This window comes from Clupea harengus, chromosome 14 (assembly GCF_900700415.2).
Source record: "Clupea harengus chromosome 14, Ch_v2.0.2, whole genome shotgun sequence".
NCBI lineage: Eukaryota > Metazoa > Chordata > Actinopteri > Clupeiformes > Clupeidae > Clupea > Clupea harengus.
In genome coordinates this window covers 25,518,529-25,540,306 of record NC_045165.1, presented here as the reverse complement: position 1 = coordinate 25,540,306, position 21,778 = coordinate 25,518,529, and the positions used below count along the sequence as shown (strand labels likewise).

The following is a 21,778-nucleotide window of genomic DNA, read 5'->3' as shown; positions in this document are numbered from 1 at the left end:
GCGTATCATTTTCCATTAGCCCCATTTTTTTGTTGGTGGTTTTCTCAACTGTAGCCAGACGCAGCTTCTCGGATGGCTAGAGGAGGTCTGAGTGCGTGTACTCTGGCACACGCTGGGGTCTCTGTTGAGACAGCGTCTGTGGGAGCCAGTAGGGGGTTGGGGAGGGGTGGGCTCTCGAGTCTGTTCTCCCTGACAGAGAGGGGGACAACAGGGGGATCCTCCACTTCAGAAGGTATCAGACTGCAGCTATCAGCCCTGCTCAGATTTGCGCTGTAGTCTTACAGTATGTCTGAATGAAGTCATAGGTTGTTTGTCCCCTGCTGTTTGGATTGTTTTGAAAGGGAGCACACGAAAATGATCAGATACAATCAGTATCTTTAGCTTCCTTATACTATTCTAGTACTGTGATGTTATTTGAATTGGTTATCCAAATGATTTTAACATACATAAAGATGACAAAATACCTTGGCTTGCAAAAATATTAAATTGGCAAAACTGTCAATGTAGGCTTCTCCCAGAAGACACCTCTCTTTTGGAGACCCCCAAAAAAAAACACCCTCCACATCACTTCTGTATTATGATACCAGGAAATACTGACACGTGTTTTAACCAGTGGGAGCTGATCAACATATGACACCTATCATCACCCGCCCAACCCCAACTATCTGGGTTACGCCCACAACCCTTGTGGGTTTCCCCGTCAGTCAGTTGGCTGCTCTTTGTGTCTGTCCATGTGTGCGCTGGGGTCAATTAGTTACAGCTTTTAACTGCTGGATGGAAAGTACGCTTACATCTGCTGCTATGTCTGGAATGGCAATGCCTGTTGTGGGTGTAGACTCCTCAGGCAGCTATCCACAAACAGCAAGCCAGACAACTTATCTCAGATTTCATCGCTTGGATTAGGAAGAGAAAGAAAGTTGGGAAGTTGGTGTAAGAAATGTGTTTGTTGTTGATGAGATGTATTAGTGGTTTGTAGCATCTGAAGTCCTCCAGGAGTTGGGCATATTGGGGACATTTGCTCATCCCTTTAATGCGGATTTGTGGAACATATTTACATTCGGTTTGCACAAAGAATTAAAAATTCAACAGCAAGCCTCAAATGGCAGCTTGTGATAAAAGCCCATCACCTATGATGTTATTTTTAGAACAGCATGATCACCTTGCTGTGTACGTCAACAACAATTATGACATCATGACAGCTTCTGGGCGTCCCAGGTCATCGTGTGTGAAGAGATGTCTGACGTTCTCTCAGTTCTTTTGGATCAAGCACACAGCTCTGTTCAAAGGCCCTTCAGCAGTTCTGACTAGAAGAGCACTGCTGTGGATGTGACAGAGCTGGTTTTTTCTCTCTCTGTCTCTTAACTCCTCTCTGGAATATCACCTCTGGAAAGTGCTAATGTTGGGCTCCTGCACACGCCATAATCTAAATCTTCACTAACAAGCCAAGTGAGAAGACACCCAAGCACTTAGTCTCCCTCTCTCTCTCTCTCTCTCTCTCTCTCTCTGTCTCTCTCACACACTCACACACCCATACGCACACACATATTCTCACACGTACACACACTCCCACACACAAAATTAATTCTCTGTTAATTAATGCGGATGAGATGATAAAGAATAGCGTCAGTGTGATGATGCAGGATGAATATGAATTGGCCGTGTATCACATGCATCCTTTGACCTTATCTAGACTGACACCCCCTTTCTGGACACGTCCAGATGTGAAATAAGATGTGGAGTCATCACAACTATTACATTACGAGTGTTGTCAGTAAGAGTATTTGAACAGCGACTTGGAGACCAATGAATGGATTCTCAGTGTAAGTCAAGAGCTTGAAGGTTCAGGCATTTTAATACAAAGCTCAACACCAATGCAAGTGAGTGTGAGCTGCAAATGTGTCAGGAATGGAACAGCCGGTGAATGGGGAATCACTCAGATTTTTGACGTTGTTTCATATTTAACTGTGGTGTATCATGTGGATACAGAGGTCATCAGTGGGTGTGGTGCCAAAAATCCAGCAGAGTGTGCAGTTCCTCATGGCACATCCACAAATTAATATCCCTTTTCTGGGGTATTTCTCATTCTGGGAACACAACTAGTTTGCATTGCTTTTTGCAAGTGGGACTTGCCCAGTGTCTCTTCAGTAACAGGAAGAAACTTTTTTTTAGAGGCTATTAAAAAGCCAGTAACTGTAACTTGCGTGTTAATGCCCTGATGCTCAGCTGCTGTTTGGGTTCAAATGTAATACGTTTCAGGAACTCACATTTTAGAAGATAAAACTGTAAGGAGTCCCCATTCCGTCTGTGTCTCAGAGAACAGCAGTACTATGGACACAGTGTTTCAATGGGAGTGTAAGACATGAGCACGACAGACAGTGTTGTCCTTGAAATGTTTTTTTTTCTCTCTCTCTATGCTGGATCCACTTTCTCCTCTCCTTCCCTTTCATTCTCTTTCTCTGTCCTCCCTTAACTCCCCCCCCCCCCCCCCCCCCCCCCCCCCCACAGTATTGTGCAGCCATAGAGGTAAAATAGCCTCGTTCTATTTCTGTTCTGATGTGAGTCCCCCTCCCTCCCTCTACTGCTCAACCCCTCCACCACCACCCCTTCATTCCACCCTCCCACTCCTCCCACCGAGGAGTGCTTAAAATGGTTGTCACGGTGATGAGCCAATCAACAGGCCAGGTGTTGTTTATACCGAGAGATATGATTCTTGTTGGCTTCCTGTGGAGCTTCTGGCGAGAGCAAGCCAAAGCTCAGAGGGAGGTACAGTACAGGGACTCAGCGTGTGTCGGAGAGGAACTGTGAATGCCCAGCCTAAGGGGGGGGGGGGGGCATCCTGTGAGCTGCACCCTGTGAGAACGCTGAAGGGGGTGGGATGGAACCGGAGATCCTGTATCAGGTGAGTGGCTGAGCACCGCCCGACCTGTGTCAGCTGTGACAAATGAATGGAGGAGTAAAAGATACATTTGTGGGGCGCTGTATCGGGGGTTGTTTTTATTTATAACAAACTGGGGGGGGGGGGTTGGAAGTCTCCCCTGTAGTTCTATACTCTTCCAAGACAAGGACGAGGGACATTTGAATTGAGTCAGGGATACCCAGACACTTAAAAAGCACCTTTTGAGGTATGTCAAATCCAGGAATTACAGCAGAATTTTCACCTTTTTCTTTCACAGTAATGCTAAACTGTGTGAATTTTGTTCTTTGTTGAACAAATCAAATAGGTATGATAATATTTACGCCCATAACCATGTATTTTGTTTATTTATGTCTTTTGCTTTGTGTGCCTGCTATCATAGAGTGATCTATATACTCGGTGTATGGAGTCTGAGAGCCTTTACTCAGCCACTGGTTTCTTTCTTTCACATGCATGCATCAGAGACAACGCCTGAAAATCCTTAGCAGAACCCAGCATCTCGTTGCCATGGGAATGCGCTGAGTACTTGTATTCCAGTGGCTTGGTGGAATTACATGAACAATGTGGTGCCACAGAGAAGGGCAGAAGAGCGTGCATGAGCGTGCATAGCTGTTGCATGTTGCAGAGGTGTTAGAAAAAGTAAAGTGAAAATCATATAGATATATTCCACATTTAGGCTGTCAGATTATCTGTTTGCTACAGTGTGCCTATTGCTCTTTCATGTGCATTTAACATTGACATGACTGTTCCCAAATAAGTTTTATAACGTATGTGAAGAGGTATTTTTTAATGATAAGCCTTCTGAAGTGTCCCCACAGAACGTATCATGCTACACATAGGCCTACATGTGGTTTTCTTACACCTGCCAAACACCAATAGAGGATTGTGTTTCCAAAGAGGCAAGATGTGAATCAATTAATGATGGGAAAATGTGTTTTCACGGTTGACAAAGAGGACATCGTGTACTGTACTGCCTGGACGTTTGGCCCGGCATGACTACACCAGCTCAGATGTACAGTATGCGAGTTGTTCCCTGTGTTTGATACTGAGCTGTCAGTCAAATTTATGACAGGCAGGTTTGTGATGAGTCATCAGGCTTTTAAAGTTGATCTGCCATTGTTGTGCCATGTGATCTGCATGCCTGTTGAAAGGTTTCAAAAGTCCCTGAAGTGGGCAACTGCTTTTCTGGCCAGGGCTCAACAGCTGTCCCTCAATTTAACAACCATTTCTGAGTGGTGTGAGTTCTATTGTGTTATGTAATGAGGATCCTGCACTGGCAAGTTCACTTGCGATGCAAAATATAGCATACAGATCAAAGAAGTCTAACTCCATTGTAATGGTAATACCTTTAATTGCTCTTGTTCCTTGAATTATTTAAGCGCCTCATTAAAATGACATGGGCATTTAAAGGAACATGCACACAAGAAGCTCACGTCTCGTATGTAGGACCTGCGAATGTGGTCACAAAATCAATCACCATCTGAAATGTAGTTATCTGAGATCGTTCATTATGTTGTGGTACAAACTGTTTTGTCAATGTTTTTTTCTGTTTAGCTCGTCCCTTCTGTCTCTTTGTGTCTGTCTCGAGCTCTTGTTTTCCATTTGTCTGGTCTTAATGTCATGAATAGGCTGTAAGTGGAGAGAGAGGGTGGCTGGTTGGTATTGAATCACATGTAAATTTACTGGGGATTTGAGCCGGTCAACGAACCTGTGCGCCTCACAGAGAGTGGGAATGCCAAGCAGAACAGACCAGCCAGGGGGGCAGACCATCATATTTATTCAGGGAGGGAGAGCCCACAGATTTGACCTTAACCACACGTTAAGTAGGAGCCAAGAGCCACCTCAAGGCAAAGCATAAATAAGTCACAATGTTGATACTGAGTCTTTTAGTCATAAAGAACAGCCATGATCAAGTCTATTTATATTCCCAATGCATCTGCTAGTCTCAACAGCTGACAACTGTCAAAACCATATGCTAATTTCTAATTGAACATGGTTATGATAATATGGGTTGTGTTACCTACAGGCACTTGAGTTGCATGCAGATAGTTTATACCTCATGCCATACTAGTCTAATCCCCTCTCAACCATGGCTGCCCCCAGTTGTCCTCTCCCCCTGAAATTTAAGAAGGTGGTCAAAGCAGGTCAAATATTTTTAGTTGTGCAAATTGTATTGTATCAAAAGGGCAAGGTTATAGTCAAAGAATAGATGCATGGATCTTTTTCTTCCAAATTTGCGTCTGTTGATGTGTGGACATTTATCAATTAGCTACGGGTGAAGGTGCCTCTTAATAATGCTGATGGGGGCGTGGTGGTGACTGATTATAACAAAGTATTATATTTTCAATAACATATTTCTACCACTGTTAGAAAATGGAGATGTATGGTGTTATTGCATTTGAGTGGTCCTGTATTTTGCCGGGCTTGCTTGCAGTTATCCCTGTAGTGTGTATTAAGGAGGATGTTGTAGCCTTGGGGTGTGCTGACAGCGAGATGACCACGCACAAGGCGGCTGTCAATCAGGTCAGCGTGTGCCACGCAGAAATGAGGAAGGCCAGTGCGATCCTCCTGGCGGAATCTCTCCACGGAGACCGCTGCCCTAATTTAAGCCTGTATGCGTGCGCGCGGGGACATTCTACAGCAGTAGTACTCTGCGCTACCCCTCAGATGAAACAGAGCGAGTCCTTCCTCCCGGTGTTCTGTCAGAAGGGACGGGGAGATTATAAACTAGAGACCGCAGCTCAGCTACAACCATCCTAGTCTAAATAATCCCCCCTGAACAGTCGTCGATGTGGGATCAGTGTTTCATTTTCCTTAAACAGCAAGCAGACTTTCCCGCTCAGCGGCGAAAGGCTCTCCGGCGGACAGAAGCCGTGCGCTGACAGCCTGCCGCGCTGAGCTGCACTGCAGAAGAGCCCAATCGTGGGCTGTTGCATAATCCTTCTCTGGGCCCCGCTGCTATTTTTGTTCCTGGATACGCGTCTCTGTGAGGTATTTTCTGTGGTGACTCACTTACATCAGTGGGTCTTGTGCTGTGCGCGCAGACGGCAAGACATTCTCTTCACCACGATCGTTTGGCTTTTTCCCCTTGACCCTGGCGAGAGGTCAGCCGTGTCTACAGGGTGATAAGGAATATAGCGGAAATCTGGCCAGATGTGCTGAATTGGAGGCTGTCTGACTGGCAGGTCAGTGAGTGGATGATGTTAAATGTCATTGATGTCTGTGTCCGTTGATGTGCTTTCCAGATGGTGATTCGTTGCACGTTAAAGTGAGTCTTATGTCAGCGCGCAGATCCTTCTGCGAGCTGTGATGTACGGTGTTAGCTAGAAGGGCTGCCGTGTTTCTGCCTCTGGGGCTTCGAGGCTGAGCTGTTTCTGTGCCTCTGTAGCTTTGGGGAGAACGAGTGGGTCAGGAAGTGTCAGTCTGTCAGTGGTGTAGATGGTGTTAGTGAGTGTGTATGTGTTGTGCGTTTGTATGTGTATATATTTGCGTGTGTGTGAATGTGTGTATGTGTGTGTGTGTGTGTACAGTATATGTTGCAAGAATGATGTAATGAATAGTTATCCACTCAAGTCGGGGATATTCTATGATCTCTCCCATAGCTTGTCACAGATGCTGCAGCAGAGAGCTTGGCCTTAAGATGCTAGTTTCTTTAACAGTGATTTAACTTTTTGTCAATATTCTCGGACCCCAGCTCCTCTTTCACTGCTGAGACTGAAATGGAAAAGACAGCATTTGCAGAGACAAAGAGATTTTTAAAGGATGTTCCAGTGGTCAAGATGTGGATTTAGTGAAGTGCTCATATGACAGAGGATGTATTTTTAAGCTGTGGCTCGATCCCTGTTCCATCTCAGCCCTGTGTGTGTGTGTGTGTGTGTGTGTGTGTGTGTGCGTGTATGTCTGTGTGCGGTTTTTCCGAGCATCTCTGTGGATGCGCTGTGGCTGTTTGTTTGTATTAATAGCCCTCATTCAGGGGGAAACCCGGGAGTGAGGTCAGAATGACCTTGAAAGGACCCCCCCAGCCAAGTTCTCCCACCACCTTCACATTCTATCACCCCATCACCTAGATCTCACACTCCAAACACTTACCGTAACATACACTCACATACACACACACACACACATAGATGTCTCCACCCCAACCACGTTTACACACACCCCACTCACGTGCGCACCACACACATATTTCAAACACAGCTGACTGTAACAGAGGATCGTGTACCCTCCCTCTCTCATACAGACACAACAGTACACACCCCGCACTTTCACTGCCTTTACAGCAAACACAAACGTGAACACGAGGACACATACACACACACACACACACACACACACACACACACACACACACACAAAGCATAGCAAAGAATATCAAGACTCCAGGCTCCCTCCCAGGATCCCACTGATATTGTTTCAGTTTCACACGGGTAATATCACTTTAAACTTTAAATTCGCCAGAGACTATGGCTGTATTATGCAACCATTTCATTGCTTTTTCCTTCCTTGATGTAATGTCAGGAGCATATCTGAATGTCCTAATTAAGCAAGTGTGCAGAGGTCTGAACTAGATAACACCCTTGTTAAAGCCACACAGTCTTTGCTACTGAGTTGATAGAAAAGATTCACACTCCTGGTTGCCTCTGCAGTTACCCCAGGACTAAAATATCAACCTTAAGTATGATGGAACCTTAAGGACATGTGATTTTCCAACTAATGTTGGATTCATTTCTAAAATCCTGACAGCATAATCTGCACGTGCCCAGTATCAGAAGGATCTGCTACAAGGGGAGGAAAGGAAAGAGCCATGATGCTGTCTTCACTTAGGGTTTTAATGTGAACGTCTTGCCCTGAAGGGGGGAAATGCAAGGACAATTTCCTCAAAGTTTAAATTATCTTCTCTTGTTTAAGGCATTAATCTTTGTACTATTAGAGGAGCAATCATTTAGCTTCCTCGACAGTATTAAGGTGGTCTGATCATTTTCCTGATATATTTGGTGAGGGAAGTCGTTCTAATGATTGCATACACACTCATGGTAATATTCAACCAAATCTTAACCAAATCGTATTCTTCCTGGAAATGATTTGACTGCATGTAGCCAATCATTTGCCAGTAAGATTTGTCAAAGTATCCAGCAGAAAAATATTATTATTTGTTCATTTACTCTTTTAACTGACAAAAGCATCCTACCAGATGTCCTTGTTCCTCTTAAATGTTATCTCTTCAATGGAGAATAAAGATAATGTTTTATCAGGGGTGTGACCTGAAATGAATCACCTGTGTGTGGGATGGAGGGAATCAGGGTTGTTCACGTTTCACTCATATAACTGGCCACTCTCTCATCGAGTCAATATCACATACCTAGGGGGATCTGAATGAGTAGTAGTTAACTCAGTATCCATAGCAACTCTACATAAGAAGCGGTCCATCCATTTCGCATGGCTAAGAGAGAGGTGAGTGTTGAATCCCGAGCCGAGACCTGGACAGACCTGAACAAACATCCCCTCATTGAGTAGCACCTCGTTGGCTCCCTTACCCCACACTTAACCATGACATGATAATAAAGCCGAGGGTCTTTCACCGGACGCTTGCAGAGTCACCCTGAGCGGTTTGTCCTGGAGTCAATGTCAGAACCACAGAGCTGCACGAGCATCCTACACCGTATCGATCCCCTCACACAGCGCTGGTGTTTGGATGAGAAAACAAGTTCCCGGAAGCACAAGTAACGGATCCCCTCTGGCCAGGAGACGGCGAGGCCCTCGAGCAGAGGGAGATTCGCTGCGAGAGAGAAAAAAATACAGAGGGATCCATGAACAGAATAGTGAACGGATCAGGTCCCCAGAACGTTTAATCCCATATTCAATACAGGGTTCATGACACAGTCAGATAGGAACCATAAGCTGCTGGCATTAGTATCCTGTAGCAGTTTTTGTGGGCATATTATGAATAACTTAAGTGATTCAAAAAGAGAATGTCAAACATGGCTCCGGCAACAGTGCCTATGAATAATCTAGCTTCACAGCTGAGTCACTGATGGCATGCCAGATGGATCGTTTCAATGCAGTGAATTATTATATATGAAGATGACTGGTAAACAAGTGCGGAAAGGACTGTTAGATGCCCTGTGTGCACTAATAACTTGTTTTTATCCCTGGTTGTTTTCTTAGCCAGCCAGTTCAAGAGGCGCACCTGACCCCCATGACTCACCGGTTACCAACACTTTCCTCTTCATGAGCAGTTCCTTCCCGGTGTTCCGTTCGGGTGAGTCTGCGGTGGGGCTCAGCTCCCTGCCCCATATGACATTTTCATCAGCCCATCAGCGGCCATTACTGCACCTGGGTTATCCTCACAAGTATGTGTGTTTCCAGCACAGATGCCAACATAGCTCCAGTTTCTTTCCTCTTTGGCATCATAGAGAATAGGCCCTGTTTTTGTAACAGAATATGCTTTTTCTTCTTTTGGAGAAAGTCTAGTATTAGGTGCTAATGTACAGCATGACTGCGAGTCAGTAGTAAGCATTGGTATACTGTAAGTACAAACGAGGCATATGGTTATTGTTTTGAATTGATCCTTTATGGTTTATAATACAGGATATATTTCTCAAAGGAACTGCGAGTCAGTAGTTAACATTGGTATACTGTAAATACAATCTAGACATATAGTCATTGTTTGTTTTGAATTTATCCTTCATGGTTCATAATCCAGGTTATATTTCTCAAAGGAACACGAATGCTTTGTTGCTCTACTTGCTAACGCGCCCATCACTACCCACAGCATTTAAAATTAGTACTTTTTATTTCTGTATATTTTCTAAAGATTACGATGTATTGCCCCTAAATCAAATCACTTCTCAACTGGCTATTTTTCTCAAATAACCAGTCCTTCTTTTTCTCTTTGATTAAATCTAATGTTTAGCTTTATTTGGTAGGTTGATAGCTTTTGCTGTTTGTTAGGTTATAAAACATCATCTAGAAGAATTTGTGTTAAAAACCTTAAACTATATATATTATATTTATATTAATATTTTATATTATGAGTATATTTCAAGAGAAAATATTAGTGCCTTAGCTTCAGGATAGACATGTTTTTTGCCACATTCTGCAAAGCAGATTTCTTCACAATCTTTAATATGCTATATAAAAATAAACAGAAAGACTGATTTTATATAATGTACACTGCTGTCGCTGTGTTGCCAGTGGAGGTTGATGTAGCATAACAACATTGAGACATTTCTCCTCATTGGAAATGAATGCCTTGTGAAGCCTCCCAGAGGGTGTGAGAATGCCGTCAGAGGCGCTGCACCTGTTGGGTTGTGTCATTTGCAACATGTCATGTCCCAGAACAAGTCCCAGCCAGACAGATAGCAGAGTAATGTCATCATGGTTTTACTGAAATATAAAAACTCCCATAGGGCTGTGGTCATATAGTTATACAACACAGAAAATGAGGCTTTCTCTACTAGGCCTGAGAAGGTTTTTGTAATGTAAATGTCAATATGATTAAATGATGTGCTGGCCTATTCATTCCACTGGCGTTCACACACACAGCTTGTTTACCAGGGTACTTGTACCTACTTGCCTTGAATGAATTCTAAGTGACGTAGGATAGGGCAGCAATCTTCCATCTGAGAATCCTTTCAAAGTATATGGTGAATAAGGAAAACATAATTTTGTGCATTTTTTGTGCCTTATGACCAGTTCATCAGACTGATTCTGCCACGGCCTGCTCTACTTGGACAGCTGGTGTCAAATAGGATACAAAGACACACTTGTAATCTTCTCATTCAGGGCTAAAAAAGAAATATTTTTTAAATCATTCTTTCATTAACTGACAAGCCACACATAACTGACTGAAAGGAGCTTGATTTTTTTATAAGAAGTTTACTGTGTTTTCTCCCAAAGTGTTTAAAATATGTGGTAATAGACTGAACTAAAATGTGTATTGCATTTGTAACACATTTTGTCAGGTTTTGAAACATTTCTTTCAAAACCTCAAATTGTAGTATATTCACTCTCTTTTTCATTCTCTGTCTTTAGGTCCCACACTAGGCTATATCAGCTCATAGTGGGCCACAGAAGAGGACACGGAGAAGAGGACCTATTCCTACTCCATATTAAAAAAAAATGCCAAACCCTGAAAATAGCTAATACCTTTCAGCTCAATTTTGGCAGCATTACTGGACAAAAATGCTGTTATACTGAGTACACTGGAGAAGAAGTAATCAAGTAAACAATAAAAAGGCACATCCTTCAACCAGGCTGAATGTGATGGTCGGATTTTAGGGGGAGATTGTTCTTACATCTCCTTAACCAGAGACAGTGCTTAAGCAATGTAAAGGACACAGCCTTAACTTATCAGACGGAAACTGGCACTGATGTCATGGAGTCACTTGAGGGCACTGATAGCTTGAGGTGCTCAAAGGAGACTGCAGAGCAGAACCCCCAAGCCTCATTTGGAAGCAGAACTCACACCAGTGTAAATGTAAAAGAAAAGACTCTTCAATGTGAGGCAGTACAGGGGGGCAGCATTGTCAAAGGCTCACAGGACACGCCTACCTCTGGAACTTCACCACCACTAGAAATCCAGCAGTTGCAGGTTCCCAACACTAGTGGCCACTATCACCCTTCATCATCACCCAACACTGGTGACAGTAGTGATACAGCCTCTTGTGGGGCAACACAGCCATGGCCTTTTGTGAGACAGACTCAGCCATTTGCTTCAAGGAACCTCATGGCTTCTCAACCCGGCGAACAGAATCGAGTCCATTTCAGAAAGAAGATGGCAACTTTCTCAGCCACATCAAGGCAGCTCTATCAACTGGGAATTGGTCAGCTAGCAGAGGGGCTGAACAAAAGGGAGCAAAAACCTGGAAAGAAGCCTGGAAAGTACATCTGCCACTACTGTGGGAGAGCTTGCGCCAAGCCTAGTGTCCTGAAAAAGCACATCCGTTCTCACACCGGTGAGAGACCCTACCCATGTGTCCCATGTGGGTTCTCCTTTAAGACAAAGAGCAATTTGTACAAACACAGAAAGTCTCACACACATGCCGTTAAAGCTGGCTTGCTGGCATTGTCAGAGAAAGACATTCATCCCTCCAGTGTGGATCAAGAGCTCCTGACAGTGGAAGGGGAGATGCAGTCGGATGCTGAACAAACTACAGACACAGACGAGGAAGGCTCTGAAGATTTGTTTCTGGACTGTGTTAGCTCGTTTGAGGGCTCTGAAGGGAAGTGGACAAATGAGTCACCTGGCATACCGTCTGTAAAGGTGACCACGCCAAGTGCCACAAGAAAAGAAATCATGTCAGCGTCAGGAAAGGTTTCTCTGTCCCGGTTCAGGGAAATGAGAGCTTCTCCATCTATAACTGAGGTTGAGCAGGCCGTGGAGTCCTGCACCATCAAACAGAAACTTGCACTCCGTCTTTCAGAGAAAAGGAGCCAAGAGTCTGAGCATTCTCTGTCCCTCCCCAGCTCCAGTAGTAAGGGGAGCACGGACTCTGGCTATTTCTCTCGCTCAGACAGTGCAGAGCAGCAAGTCAGTCCACCATGCACAAATGTCAAATCATACCAAGAGATAATGTTTGGGAAGTGTTATCGACCTTCTCCCAAACCAAGACAATCAATCACAGTTCAAACCTGCATGACTGACACAAATGACAACAGAACAAGTTTCATGGTCAAGCCAGGCAAGAGTAAGATATCAGAGGAGGGCATCCATATATCCACATACAAGAAGGACTTGGCTGGATTAATCAAATTGGAGTCAAATTGGACTCATGAAGGTCATGAATCTCCCAAATCAGATCAAATGACCACATCCTATCAGCTTGAAGCTCCTTCAGATACTGCATCCCTTATACGGAGCAACTCCCTGCCAACGTCAACAGCAACAGATCTCAGTATTCCACCAGGACTTCGAAGCAGTAATTCTTTCGATGAAAGAATGACATCTGATGATGGAATGTATCCTGGCCAAGGAGGGATGAGGAGGCTTATGAGGCAAGCAGCCTTCGAGCTACCCTCACATGAGAGCCATGTGGACAGCACAAAAGCAGGGACAGAAATTTCACCTGAAGCTGAGTATTTCTTCACGCATCATGGCTATGTAACAGACCCTGCCACAAGAAAACGCAGAAAGCAAAAGGGTGTCATGGAAGAGGAGGATTCTTCAAGCCAATTTGTCAAATCTGTAGAAATGGTTGACCTTTCAGCAGAATGTGAATCAAAGCAGAATGTGAGTCAAAGCAATGTTATCTCCGTAATTCAGCACACAAACTCTGCCAGCAGATTGGGCTCCACAGAAAGACATAGTGAGAGTGAGTCTCAGCTCCGGGACAAACAAAGTCCTCAAACGATGGCAGAACAAAGTGATACAAAACCTATCAAGAGAGAGACACAGATGAATGTTCTCCTAAGGTCTGAAGTTGTAAATCAATTCAAGGACATTAGGTCAGTATCACAACCAGGTTCTGAATCACGCAAATTAACTGGTCAACCTAGTATCCAGGTTCCTGAAATTAGGGTGACAGAAGAACCAGATAGAGCTTCAAAACCTGCTGAGGTCCAGGTCAAGCATCGTGAAAAGCCTGTAGAGGAGTTCCAGTGGCCACAAAGAAGTGAAACCTTGTCTCAGTTTCCAGTTGAGAAACTACCACCCAAAAAGAAAAGAATAAGATTAGCAGATCTTGAGTATTCTTCAGGTGACTCAAGTTTTGAGTCTGCCTGTACAAGTCTCTCCAGGAGTCCAAGTCAAGACAGCAACTTGTCTCACAGCTCAAGCTTCTCTTTGTCTCTTGAAAGAGACGAGACCCTTGTTTCAGCACCTGTTACTAAATTAGATGAGTATGGCAAACCTTTGGAGTTGTTGTCGGTGCCAGGGAGTGGACACACTCTCTCTATACCCAGAGATAATCGGCAGAAGGAGATGAGGCGATCTGCTTCAGAGCAGGCTCCATTCATCTCGGCAGCTGAACTCCCAGATTTGCGGAGTAAATCATTTGACTATGGAAGTCTCTCCACATCATCCAGGTCCAGACAGGGTGAGGCCTATGCCAGTGCAGGAGGGGTAAAACAACGCAGAAGAGGTTACCTGGTGAGACAGGCATCATTAAGTGTTGACCCAGAGACATCAACACAAGAGAAATGTGTTGATATTTCTGCCAAACAAGACTCAGAGTCCATGTACCATAATTCGACTTCTGTGTCAGACTCCTCTGTAACTAGATTAAGTAAGATCACCACAGACATAGAACACCCAGGCTATATTCAAGCTAGCAGCCCAGAAGGAGCAGTTGAGATGCAGACAGGGGTACCATCCCCCCATAAGCAAATCTTACATGGCCATGAGACTGTACCATACTCTATGATTCCAAGAAATTTGGCCTCATTCCTGCCAGTGACGTCAGGGCACTTCTGGAAACCTGATCCCCCCCACGTTCTTCCTTGGCATCAATTACAAGATCTTCAAACCAGACAACTTCACCTGCAGTCAAAAGAGAGTGTTTATTTGCAAGCTAAAGCTCAAATGGACTCAAAGTCCCCAACAGAAGATTTGTCTAAGGATCTAAAGAGGGTTTCTTCAACCACTCCTGTACCTTCAGAGTCACACCTAGCATCTGTACCTCCAAACCTTCAATCCCTCCAGTCACCTTCTGCCTCGTTGGTTCCTGTGAGAATACAAATGCAGGTGCCATCCCACGGCAGCATTACATACTCCAGTTTGTCTCAGATTTTTGACAGCCAAACAAGGAGTATTTGCTCCACTCCAGTGTTTTGTGGCTCTACCTCTCAGGGCTCTTTAGCCAGTATTGCTATGATGCAAGGGATTGGGTTTGACATAACTCAGGTCTCTGGACAACCTAGCAGACTTCTGTACAACCCGGAGCTATCTCCAGCCAGACTTAAGACAGGCATACCTCTGTCCTTGACCTCCAAAACTATCTCAACCACAGAGGCTCCCAGTGGTGGAAGAGTGAAACGGATGCTTTCTCCTGCCAGCAGTATGGACCTCTTTGTGGAGTCAAAGCAGCAGAAACGAGTCAAGGAGGAGAAGATGTATGGTCAAATTGTAGCAGAGCTGAGTGCTGTGGAGCTAGGAAATCCTGACATGTCACATCATAAGGACATTAAGGAGGAGATAACACAAAGGGGAATATCTCCATCTTTGTCAGATATTTCAAGCTGTTCTATGTCTGATGTACAATCCCACCTGCAAGACAAGCTCATGGTATCACCACACAAGCTTCGCTATCCATCTGATGGTGGACCAGAGTCTCCTCAAAATATAGATGTTGATGAACCTGAACATGATTCTAGACCTATGTCTGATCCAACACACTCTCTGAGTTTGAGCCAGGAGGTCAGAGATATGCAGAAACTGATTGCCAGTCATGGATTTGGTGCTGCTATGCTACTTTCTGATTTTGCCAACGCGCAACTCTTCTCAAAGTTTCCAAGTCTTCACACAACAACATGTGTGAGTTGGTGCTACCTCCATTCTACCAAGCCAAACTGTGCCCTGGCTGCTCCACTGTTTTCAGTATATGCCACATGGTGCGTTAGATCCACTGACCCAAACCCACCCAATCTGGCAACCAAAACATCTTTGGCTCTTCTTCGCACCAAGCAGAAAAAGCACTCAGACATTTACACCATCGCAGCGATGTATCAACCTGGAATACTTGTTTCTTCTCTCCTCTGGAAGCAGAGGTTTGGAGAGGTAAGCAAAAATAAAGTTATAAGTCAGTCGTCATTGTAATCCATTTGACATTTGACACTTATCTGAGGGTGCTTAATACACGTACTCTTATATTCAAGTTACCGAGAAAGCCAGACGCCAGAGAGGACGAAATGATGACGTATAAACGAGCTGTGAAGGGCATCAGATGTGGTAATAAAAATGTGACTGAGGATCAAAAGGAGATGGAGACATCACCAAAACAATCAGAACCAACCCGTATCAAAATATTTGAGGGAGGGTGAGCAACCTTTCATCTTCCCTTTCTAATTTATGAAACTCTTGATTTCATTGAATGTGGTTCACACAGAATCATAACCAATGTTTTGTGTATTCAAATCTCATTAGTTCTGATTGTCTTGTCTTCAGTTTTAAGTCCACTGAAGACTATGTGTATGTGCGAGGTCGTGGCCGGGGAAAGTATATCTGTGAGGAGTGTGGAATTCGCTGTAAGAAACCCAGCATGCTGAAGAAACACATTCGTACTCACACAGACATCAGACCCTATGAGTGCAAATCCTGTCATTTCGCCTTTAAAACTAAAGGTAAGTTCTTCATAATAGGAAGGTTTATTTTGTTTGTTTGGGAAAAAAAATGGTTTAATAGCTCTTCCTAATATTTTTAGGAAACCTCACCAAACACATGAAGTCCAAAGCACATATGAAGAAATGTCTGGAGCTTGGGGTATCCTTCACATCAGTAGACAGTGTAGATGACACTGGTAAGCTGAATAAACACTGTGTATGCTACAAGCTTTAGCAGCCTGGCTAATCCTCTCATAAATATTGATGATGTGGCTTTTGGTTTTCTTCACAGAAGTTGTAAAAGCAGCTCATGTAATACAAGAACACTTACTGCAATGACATTGTTGCGATTGACTGTAAACTGCTGTTTCTTTTGTATAATGTGATTCTTACTGGGGTCTTTATCTGCATTCTTTTAGACATTACAGAGGACATCTTGAGGGGAACAGGAAAAACAAGGTCATTGGGCGCTTCAATCAAGCATCAGTTCTCCGATGTAGATGACTCTGATGGTGCTGATGATGATGGAGATGAGGTGGACGAAGACGAGGATGATGACGACGACGAAGACGGTTCCACTCCGAGGACTCGTTCAAGAAGCACCAGCCCCTTGCCGTGCGCCATCAACTCCCCGCATCTTCCCAGCTACCTCTCCCAGCTCCCCAACATCCAGGTTCACCCCACAGCCTCCAGCAGGGAGAGAGACACCCAGATCCGACACCAAGGGGAGGCCAGCTCATGCCTAGCAAGCAGCGAGCTGCAGTCTCACTTGAGTGAGCTGAGGCCTGGAGATGACGACAGTGTAGCAATGTCTTTCCGACATGCCTCCACATCCTTCCACTCCAGCACCTCATATCTCCTGTCATTACCCCGAGACCCATCTCTGATGGCCCAGTGGAGCCCGTCTGTGACACCTCACCGGAGCCCCTCTCCCAGAGGAAGGGGTGACTGTTCGCCACAAGGAGGCCTGTCGCCGAGGGGGGATTCAGTGTCATTAAGGGCTGTTTCCCCCAAAAGAGACCTCTGCTTCGGGAGGGACGCATCGCCACTCCAACACCTCTCTGCTGGACCGCTGTGTAGGGCCCTGTCCCCGGGGCATGAAGCAGGGGTGAGGCGTGAGCTGTCCCCCCGGGGACGTCAGCGGGGCATGCTCAGGGCCGTGTCCCCACGCCGGGGAACCCAGCATAACAGGGCGCCATGGGAACAGGGAAGAGGCGCGAGACTGGACACAAGCCCTCACAGACGGTCTGCTACACTGCCTTCACATGCTGGCATGGAGGTATGTGACATTTTTCATATTGATTATAGTTCACTGCTGACAGCTAGTTCCTCAAATACCATCAAATAAACAAGGTTTGACTGCAAAGCCATTTGTGAATGAAGATAATAAGGTCAGTGGTTCGATGCTTAGTTCTCAAGCCTAATATGGACAAAATTAGTTAAAGTTCAGGCATGAAATAAAGTTACACATTTCCTGCCTTACCAGTTTAGAGTCATAATGTTGTTGAGTAAACAAATTATTTTTCCTGTCTCTTAGGCACATAAACACAACACTCTACAGACCCTACACCTCCTCAGTGGAGACGTAACCATCAGAGGTCAGCTATCAGGTGGTCACGCTGATTTATTCAGCCACCTACCTCTGCACTCCCAGCAACAGGCCCGGCCTCTGCCCCTGATGCCTGTAGGGGGCATTCAGATGCTGCCTGCCCAAGCCCCTGCTGCTGTGATGCCTCAACCCTCGGGCTCCTCCCAACAAAGCGGTCCGGTGGAGGAGAGCGGAGCCAGTCCGCCAGGTGCCCTAACAAAGGACCGAGGACTGGAGCCTCCGGCCCAGCAGGGGGCAACAGCCCTCAGCCCTCAGGACTCCGACTGGAGAGAGGCTGCCCCGAGTAGCAGTGAGGCCCAATCAGAGGAGAGTGTCCAAACCTGCACTGAAGCCATCGCCTCTCTCAGGATCACTGCAGGGGAGAAGTCTGCTCAGAGCTGAGCTGCACTGCTGTCACACAGAACAATCAGAAGGGAGGTAGAGACAGGGAAAGAGGGGAAAGGAATTTTGAACAAAATGAAGGGATATATAGACAGGTAGATAGATGGAAGGGAATAGGGAGAAAGGGAGTGGGAAAGAGTGGAATAATTTCTTTGATGGAATCTTAGGTGCAATATGTGGCAAAAAGAAAAAAAAAATACTTATGCAAACTACCTTGCTTTTTCTTGCACATAATTCATACAACACATGCAGTCATACTCACTTACAGTACATACACACATTAACACTCATACCTACATTTGATAAATCTGTTTGTAAGTCATTTCATTGTTGAAAGGCAATGGCAATATTGGGATTTAATCAATTTAAAAGTCCCTACCAGGAGAAAAGGTCCGTAGGTTACTTAAATCATATAATGTTAGATTGGATTCAGTTTTGGTAAAATTTACAAGAATGACTGATGTTTGTGCCTTTGCTATACTGTTTGCCCTATACTGTTTAGGGGAAGCGTACCTATTGAGCACCCATTATATTCCTAACATAGCTTGGTCAAAATGGTTCATCTGAAAAATATACCATTAAATAACAGTTTTCACTATTATAAATAAAATGTCTTAGAAATCCGTGAAGAGGTGGGACTGGGATGACTGACTTTGGTATCTTCAAGTCCAACAGTGTCTATTACCTTTTACATCCACTACATTATTGTTGCCATCACACTTGTGGGTAGACAGATTTCTATCAATAATACAGACTCACAAGTAGTCAGGAATACAATCTTGAATATACGATTTTAGAATTTACAGCATTTATTTTCATTTTAATTAAAAATCAGTGTGTCGTTGGGTCTGTGGGCTTAATCAGTATGCTTCCCCTACATCAGAGTATTAAAAAAGAAATGGTTGTATACTGTATTGTGTTGATGCACTTGATTAGAATAGCTTGAGTCTGAGAGACATGAGGTCTTAATGCAACTCTGTTTGCACTGGTAGCATTTTTAAAGATTTAAGTGATACAGCTACTATTGCGGATTGCTACGTGATGCAGTTCTTGTTTCATACTTTACGCTGTACTTTTTCTCAGTGTTGTGCAAGACCCTTTATTCAAAACTTTAAGTAGGAAAGGAATCTACAGTATTTGAGTTTATTGCTTGGTCTAAAAAAGCAGATATTGTAACATTATGACAATGCTTTATGAATGAGTTTTTTATATCAATCAACCAGTATAATGCTGCTGTTGGTATTTATATTTTGTGTAGCCAGCTTTCAGACTGGGACTTTGAGGGTGAAGTAACCAGCTAATATCACACAACTGTCTGAGTGAGAGTTCTAGACCGTTGATTTATTTCTTGACTTTTTCAAATTGAAAGATGGTGGTCAGTGTCTCTACGCTCAGCTGACCTCAGTCCCTACTGCAACTGGACACACAAGTAGCCAACACCTACCTGAGCATTACATCTCTATGGAAACGGTGTTGTCATACCTGATTCAAATACATATATAACTATAACAAACAGTATCTCACAAAATGAACATGCATAAGGTTTTACAGTTGACTATTCAAATATACTACATGTATATGACATATGGTCATAATATAGCTCTAAATTATTCTCGATGAATACTTCATAAACAACTCAGATATGTGTTTTGTATACGTGTGATGCTGGGGAATTTCATTTATCAAGGGATTAACTAAGCACTTTCTCTATTTTTATCACTCCTTAATCACTAAACTGGATTCTTAGAGTTTAGAGTCATATTTCTTAAATCACTGAAAATCATGGAATTTTATGATATTTAACATTCCAGTTAGTGTTCATGTGACATCCCTTTTGTATACATATGATGTGGTCTTGAGATGATGCAATCTTCATGCTTATGTCAGCTGATAACTGTACTGTATTTATTTGTTTGTTGTCAAGTTTGACACAAGGTACAAGGTGAAATTACATATTTAATTCCAGGGGGGAATGTTTTTTATTGTGATCTCTTATATCCAACTTAATTATACATGTACTGTAATAAACTGTACTCATTAATTGTATATGTATGTATACATATATATTTTGGATGTATGCAACTTGATTGTTCATAATATTTGCATCATTGTATTTAATTAACCGTGTCCTTTTATTCAACACATTAAAAAAACACATGCATTTATTCAACATCGGTATCAAAATATGCATTGATAAAATTTTTTTACTTTTCTGCAGCAGGAAACACTGTAATTTGGCTCAATCTTTCTTTAAAAGTAACAATTTGTAACAAGCTCAGTTAGACAATTGTATTGATTTGAACATTATTTGAACATTGTCGCTTGTTGTGTTTACATGAGTACTAAACCTTGGATTGCTATTTTGGTCACTACATTTCAAAAAGTGGATGAAAATCTGTTGGTCACTTCAGCAGAGCATATACATTCATGGTAAGTCAGAGGACACTACACCCATCTGTTATGTGAATGAAAGATATAACCAACGTCTTCAGCAATCAAGGTTTTAGATGGCTATTCGCAACTAAGACATTCTGAGCTACTGAGATATATCACTGCAGAAGCAGACCTTTCCTTTCTCGTCTTAAAAATCAAAATCATCATTATATGGGGGCCCGTTTTACCTTCAGATAAATCTCTGCACATCTGTGGTAAATGTGTTTTGAACGTGGGTGATCTAAAATTGGGGGCTGTTGCATATTTTGAGTTTTCAAATACTTACCAAAGGCAGTGACATCTGAGGTAAAAAAAATACATAAATGTGTTCCAGGCAATGTAAGTGGGCAAGAGCTGGCACATCCTTGAGGCATTCACAAATTAGATCACATTAGATTAGATTCAACTCTATTGTCACGTAGAGTACAGGTACCAAGCCAATGAAATACAGTTAGCATCTAACCAGAAGTGCAAAAGAATAGTATTATTTACAGGTAAGTGGAGACACAAGTAAGTTCTACACTTAGCATAAGTGATGGTATATCTTACAGTATGTACGGTGTTGTTAACAGTGATGACCAACATATATTAAATATGTTATACATAGAAGTGAAGTGGACATACAGGTGAAGCAGAGCTGGAAAGAGGAGTATATATAGCATATATAGAGAGAGAGTTGGGACTGTCCAGGTGGGTCAGGGCAGAGTGCCGTGGAGATGGCGTCCTCTGTCGACCTGTTGGTGCGGTAGGCAAACTGATGGGGGTCCAGGGTAGTGAGTAGACAGGATTTTGGATGTGATAGAACCAGTGTCTCTAAGCACTTTGCAATGATGGGGGTGAATGCAACCGGGTGGAAGTCATTCAGGGCCATAGCTTTGAAGTTCTTTGGCACTAGCGCGATGGTGGCGGTCCTAAAGCTTGTGGGGACAACTGCTTGGTCCAAGGACAGATTGTAAATGTCAATGGAGACCCGGGCCAACTGCTCTGCACATGCTCTGAGCACGCAGCCAGGTATTCCAGCCCGGCCAGCTGCCTTCCATACATTCATCCAGTTCAGGAGGGTGCGAACAGGTGGAGAGTGAGTGAGGCAGTTCACCAGGTGAGCGATCCACTTTTAGGATGACCCCATTGATTGCCTGATTAAAGTGAGTGAAGAAGTAGTTGAGTCACTCATCAGGGAGGGA

The 21,778-nt window shown here is 43.8% G+C and overlaps 1 protein-coding gene across 1 annotated transcript; it reads left to right on the top strand.

Annotated features, from left to right (window-relative positions):
* The first annotated feature begins 5,486 nt into the window (after positions 1–5,486).
* hivep2b (HIVEP zinc finger 2b) lies at positions 5,487–20,331 on the top strand. The gene is made up of 8 exons (XM_012822429.3): positions 5,487–6,099; positions 9,080–9,173; positions 10,949–15,629; positions 15,728–15,888; positions 16,017–16,192; positions 16,273–16,368; positions 16,591–17,450; positions 17,709–20,331. The coding sequence occupies exons 3-8, from the start codon at positions 11,292–11,294 to the stop codon at positions 18,159–18,161; spliced, it is 6,084 nt and encodes a 2,027-aa protein (XP_012677883.1). The 5' UTR covers positions 5,487–6,099; positions 9,080–9,173; positions 10,949–11,291; the 3' UTR covers positions 18,162–20,331.
* The last annotated feature ends 1,447 nt before the right edge of the window (positions 20,332–21,778 follow it).

Bases quoted from the DNA above. Each gene is read 5' to 3' on its own strand.
- hivep2b (XM_012822429.3), top strand. From the start codon at position 11,292: ATGGAGTCACTTGAGGGCACTGATAGCTTGAGGTGCTCAAAGGAGACT. The intron at 15,630-15,727 runs GTAAGCAAAAAT...CTTATATTCAAG, and splicing joins GGAAGCAGAGGTTTGGAGAG to TTACCGAGAAAGCCAGACGC. The intron at 16,193-16,272 runs GTAAGTTCTTCA...TAATATTTTTAG, and splicing joins TTTCGCCTTTAAAACTAAAG to GAAACCTCACCAAACACATG.